This window comes from Tupaia chinensis, unplaced genomic scaffold (assembly GCF_000334495.1).
Source record: "Tupaia chinensis unplaced genomic scaffold, TupChi_1.0 Scaffold000222_1, whole genome shotgun sequence".
NCBI lineage: Eukaryota > Metazoa > Chordata > Mammalia > Scandentia > Tupaiidae > Tupaia > Tupaia belangeri.
This window is the reverse complement of record NW_006159697.1, coordinates 1749992-1756314: the sequence shown is the minus strand read 5'-3', so window position 1 is coordinate 1756314 and position 6323 is coordinate 1749992. Positions and strand designations below refer to the sequence as shown.

Here is a 6323-nt window from a genome sequence, read left to right as displayed (position 1 = left end):
ATCACCCCTAGAGACTAGCTGCTAGCAGGTGTTGGCTCAAGTATCCTTAACACATTTTTCTTTTTTCTGGAGAGGTTTTTGCTATAGGGTGCGTGCGCTCGCCAGAAAGACAGAGAGAGACAGAGAGACAGAAAGTGAGAAATCACCCCCCAGGGGGGATGGCCACGCCGCAATCCCTTCTCCATTCTCCTCTCGGGATCTTGGGCAAGCACACATGCGTCCAGCATGAGTTTAAGCCACCAGGTTCGGAACTCAAACCGCAGTCAACTACATGGAAATCCAGCAACATAGCCATTACGCCAACTGCTGGTCCCCTTGACACGTTTTGCTATTCGTTGCACTGAATTGTTTTAGTGATTGAAAACCCTCAGTCTCCCTGCCCAGTCATCTGACATTCCGAAACACTTGTGAACACTTGCACAGAAACACCCTTTGACTTTTTGAGTTAATTTCTACTCCATGGAGTCTTGAGGTCAACCATGCACGCCTGGTAGCTCCAGATCATGGGTACTCACATGCCTGGCATATGCAGGGAGGTCTCTGGGCTCCAACCTGGAATCTCCCCACGTGGGCCAGCCTGACAGAGCAGCAAGGTTTCCTGCCGTGCCACCCTCTGACCTGCACAAACACACTGTGGGATTTTCACAGCATGTGCACATGACTACACCCAGCGTTCACTGTGTCTGTGTAGCCCGTGGTACGGTCCTTACAGAACCCACCGCAGAGAAAGGTCGTCCGTGCACCAAGCATGACCCACCGCACCACAGAGGCCTGATTCTATTCTGTTTTTGTTTTTGCTCTGTCACCCACAGGTGCCGCGTCTTCTTTCCCTTTCTTTTTCCCTTCACTTGCTTTCTTATTTCTTACGTTCAACCACCGTACATCTTTACAGCATGCAGAATGGATTTCCCCACCATGAATACACTGCGTGTTAGTCTAGTCAGTGGGGTTGCCATACGCATCATCACCAATTTTCCATTTTTAGACATTTTTAGAAATAATGTTTAGAAATCAATTAGAGATATGAATACGTGCTTATTAAAGTTGCATATATGGACAATCTTATGACTGAATCTTGATGGAAAAAAAAAAAAACTATTTTAAACTGTAGAGCATAGGGTCAGCAAATGGCCGAGCAGTTACATCACTGGACTCCCACACTGGCTGACCACAGTTCAAGTCCCAGACCTGGTGGCTTAAAAATCACACCAGGCGCATGTGTGTGTGCATGTATGACCACGATCCTGGGAGGAGAAGGAAGGAGAAAGGATTGCAGCATGGCCATCTCCTCTGGGGGGTGATTTTTTTACTTTCCCTTTCACTGTTGCTGTCTCTGTCTCTCTCCCCACTGAGTACATGTGTCCTAAGGCAAAACCTCTTTAGAACAACAAAAAAAGAAAACTGTAGACCATTGATTTTTTTTTTAAAAAAAAAGCATCAGGAATTACAATTGTAAATATAATTTCAGAACTCTGAAATGTTGATCGTCAAACTCCAAAATACTATCCTTAGAATGAAGTGAGGCCTTGTTAACATTTACCAGGCCTCAAATTCCATTCATACTGACACAGAAAGTCAGGCTTTTTGAATATCCCTGGTGGCATAGTAAACTATCCACTTTTCCTTCTTAAAAGAAAAAAAAAGTTTCTTTAAGAAATCAATGAGTCAAATAATTGAGCAGGAATCAGGATACTTTATTACTGCAGCAGTATGTACAGACTCTAACATGAAAATAATGAGTCACAGAATATCAGACTATTTACAATATTGTTTGTTTTTTTTTACAAGATTTTTTTTTACAAGATTACTTCTTTCTAAAGAACGTGACGGACATACACAAAAATCAAACTTTGTGTATTACATACATAAATAAATACTGGTTTTCGATGACCACTAGAAGGGATGCAAATTCTACAGACCATGAGAAGGTAACAGTTGTGTTACACGCATCCTACGATATAATTAAGTAAAAGATAAAAGACAGTAACTTTGTATAGGCCTGTGTTAATCACTCTGTAAATTGTGTGAGTGGCTAAAGTACTCCATAGAGGTACGATGGTCATGCAAAACCATAGAGAAGCATCGATATCTTTAGAGATCCATTTGCATTTGAAAGTGAACTTCTGAGTACATGCAACAGATAATTAGCCATCGTGATCTGGTTATAACATGAAAGTTTGTATGACAAGAGTTAAGGTTATTTGCAATCACAACTATCGGTAAACTTGAGGAACCCATGGCCCCTAGTGTAAGAAAGAGTATTAAATAAATAAGTCAATATCACAAACGGCATTTACAGATGCACAGAACACAACGGATGTTTGTATTTGCACAATATAGACACAGGTCCAAATCCGTTCTTTGAATCAGGGGGACATAAAGGACGCCATTCAGATCATGGAAGTCAAATGCAGTGGTTTATTGGGTGTCCCTCAGTTCTTGGGGCTCGCTCCTAGAACGTATCGAGTTCCTTGTTTAGAGCTACTTCTCATCTCTCATCTCACTTCTCATCACAAGATCACTGTCTAAGGCAGTGGTTCTCCACCCGGGGTGCATGGATCCCCCAGCAGGCACTTGGCAGTCTCTGGAGACATTTCTGGTTCTCTCAACTCAAGGAGACATGCAACCGGCCTGTAGTAAACACAGAGATTCGGGATGCGGCCACACGCCCTGCCTTGCTCGGGACAGCCTCCCGCAACAGAAACCTCTCCACTTCTGCGTTCTTGCCAGTTCCTAAGACACAGGTGTAGTTTTAACCTATGAATGTTTAATACATGTTTCAGAAGACTACCATGACCACTTTGTTTTCTGTCAGTCATGTTCAACTGGTAATGATGTGAAAGGGCACATATTGGTTGATAAAAATCATTCTATAGCGGGGACCAGCAGATGACAGAATAGTTACGTCGCTGGACTCTCACAGCGTTGACCATGGTTTGAGCCCCGGACCCAGCAGGTTAAAACTCATGTCGGGTGTCACTGGATCTACTTTCCATCGCTTTTGAGAAAGGCATCTAACTTCAAGAAAACATATGACAGAATCAGGTACGAGAGCTCTGTTTTCAAGAGCACTTGGATTTTATCCCTTTATTACTGCACACATTTTTAAAATTCAAAAATCATATTTTTGAACTTTGACTGTTATTGTAGGTTATTAAGCTTCAAAAGAGAAACTTAAGTTTCTTTGATCATTTTATTAATAATGATGTTTTCCTTCTCACCACACAAATAGAATTAAAATCACTGAATGTCATAGCAAAATTAGATTCTCATAAAGCAGCTTCCGGTGTTTTAAGGAGGATGTAAGCTACAAGAACCGTCATCTGACTAAGTATATATTCATTTGTTCAATGTCTATTATGCAGACATAAGAAACTTAATTAAATTTTATAAAATTAAATTTATATAATAATTTAATACAATTTTGTATCTATATATGCCTATGTTTTAAACAATACAACAGTACAGAAATTAGCTCACACAAATATTTCAATTTGCTTATGACAAATTAAGGAAGAAGATCAATGGGTAGTCAGTCATTAGACGTGTTAACTGTTGAAATCTCAAGAACTTCACATGCCAGCGTCGACCATGGCACTAGAATAAATCGCAAGTTCAGCGATGTCTCTGGGGTTTGCTCGAGCTAAAGGGTGTGCTCATGTGAAGAGTCTTTCTTGTTCTTTTCCTTCCAAATACCTAAGTGTTAGAACCTGACGACTTCTTAACACGTATGATGTAAGTTCACCCCAGCCTACAGCAGGAGAACCTACAGAAACCAACATGAGCATTCCTTCGGAGTTTGTATTTCATGGTCCATGTCCAAAGCTGCAAGACGTTTCTGCATTACCTGCTTGGTAAACACTTTAACCCGCAGGAAGCGGATTGCAATATCTGCTGTCAGGTACCCGTGTTCCAGACTGTGTTTTCTAGTGGCGTGCCTCAACAGAGTAAAGGTGGTCTCTCTGCGTGTATTTTGCGTCTACCTTTCCACAGCACAGGGCAGCCTCACGGGGTCGGTGAGTTCTGGCACATGCACCTACCCAGAAAATGAATCCATAGGAACAAGTTCCAGCATCAAAACCTAAGAATAATGTCACTGCTTGTATTCCCATGGTACTTGGGCCGATAATAAAATGTGGCAGGAAGTCTTTCTTGTCAAATGTTTCATTTTTGGTAAATGACTCCATTCTCATCGACTCAGTATTGGTGGAGAAAGGATACTATCTTTACGATCTTTCAAAGAACTCATACATCTGATGCAGAGATGAAGGGAATGAGATGCCACATAGCGGACACCGTTCTGTTCCCGGCCCCAGGAGTTGGAGAAGCACACTGAGAGTGTGTGTGTGTGTATGTGTGTGTGTGTGTGTGTGCATATCCACCCACCTGGTGGAAAGGGGGACTGGAGGGAAAGGGATTATGGTGTTACCATGCCCCATGGGGAGTACTTCCTCTCTCTCTCTCTCTCTGGTCAAGACATATTCCCTGTGGCAATTAAAGGAAGTTTTTTTTTTTTTTAAAAAAAAGAACAGATAAAGAAAAAGAACAGCTATATCTTTACCCATAATCGGTGGTTGGTGAAAACAATTTCTTAGTGATTCATACGCAAGGTGTATGCATGTATATGCAGGTGTCTGTGTGTGGATACATACATATATACACGTATACTCATATATGTATACATAGATACACACACACTTTTCAGTGCATAGGTATACCCACAGCCTTCCACACTTTGAACAAGGTATGTGGGTATTCCCATCAAGAATAAACTATTTTCAAATACACATTCCTGTGTCTTAGGTTGCCCCAATATACACAGCGACTGTATGTTGATAACATGTTTTTACTTCGATTCATGCTATAAAGGAGAAGTCTAGACCATGAGAAACTTTCTAAACAAGATAGAATGGATTTGAAACAGTAAAGGTTCATTGAAGGCAAATAATTGTCCTTCTCCTTCAATCAAAGCCTTCCCCCCCTCCTTTTTTTTTTTTTTTTTGTTTTTACAGTATGGAGAATATCTTAACATACACATAGGTCACTTTGATTAAGAAAAGGCAGATTTCCATAAAGAATGGAAACTGTTTAATAGTTGGTGTTCTTTTCATTTGAAGCAAGAGGTTTTTATAAACTTGCAGATGGTAAAAGCAAGAATACCAACAGCTGTTGTCCCCATTGAAGAAAGTAAGGAAACATATAAATAAGATAAACTGTTAGGAAAGGCTTTCATAGTATAGGATGAAATAGCAACACAGGTCCCCAGAAACAAATTTTAGTTTCTCCAAAGCAAAATCAGGGAAGCACCTTAGTTTATCCATTTCCGTCTGACCGAAGGTGTATTTCATAAATCAGAACTTAAAGATTGTACTTTCATTTGTCTCTGTATGAAAAAAAGCACCGGGTGCTTAAAGTGTGGATAGTTTTAGATCTTAATTCATTGGCAGTTTTCAGGTTACAAATTGTTAGTTAAAAATCCTGTCTAATAAAAAGGCTCTCATGAAAGGTTTCGATAAATAGGGCCTAACATCTGTATAATCTCAAGTTCATTTTACAAATCAATCGTGTGATTCAAAAAACATGTCCTAGTGACTCAATGGATGTCTCACGGGTAGGACTGAGCTATTTGTTATGCTACTTGGTCTTGAGAATATGCTGTTTCCAAGTCGGGGGACATCTCATTTGTGCAGTGAGTCAGTAGGGATTAGCAAAGCCGATAATGGAAGGGAATGCAGACTTCTGTTGGCGTGGTCTTCATTTCCTCCATTCCCGTGGAAAGTGGCATCCGTCTTCGCTGGTCAGCTCCCTGTCACTTGTCTCCGGAAGCATTGGCAATTACAGTACTTACTGCACTAAGGTCGCGGAGGAAAGGAAGGGCCTCCGAGAAGTTCCTCCCGCTGCTCCCCGTGGGCCGCCTGGTGGCTGCAGTTGAGCGCGCGTACTGATTTGTGCAATGCGTAAATGCCTTTTGAGACAGCTTAGTATCTCTCCGGAGGAGACTTGTAGTGATGTGGGTGATGGTGTTTAAGATGAGGTCCTAAGACGTGAACACATCAGTCAGGTATGCACGGTGAGTGAACAGGAGGCCTACGCGTGTCAGTGAAAGCGGTCCACCCTCTGGCCCACTCTGAACCTCAGTGTCCACACGCATTCCTTCATTCTCTCTCCCTCTCTCTCTCTCACACCTCTCCCCAGACCATAAAACACGAGACTAGCTCCTTCCTTCTAAGTTCACAAGGATTTAGGCAAACCATCATTGTTTTCACATCCTCCAAAGAGTTTTAAAAATGAACGAATACGTGAGGCGGCTGGATCCCGCATGA

General features: G+C 41.6%; 1 protein-coding gene across 1 annotated transcript in view; it reads right to left on the bottom strand.

Annotated features, from left to right (window-relative positions):
- Nucleotides 1–2090: 2090 nt before the first annotated feature.
- Nucleotides 2091–6323, bottom strand: part of ANOS1 (anosmin 1) — a 322949-nt gene continuing 318716 nt past the window's right edge. The window contains exon 15 of the mRNA XM_027771540.1: nt 2091–6037. Coding sequence (XP_027627341.1) covers nt 5979–6037 — 59 coding nt within the window. The 3' untranslated portion in view covers nt 2091–5978. The remainder of the gene's footprint in view (nt 6038–6323) is intronic.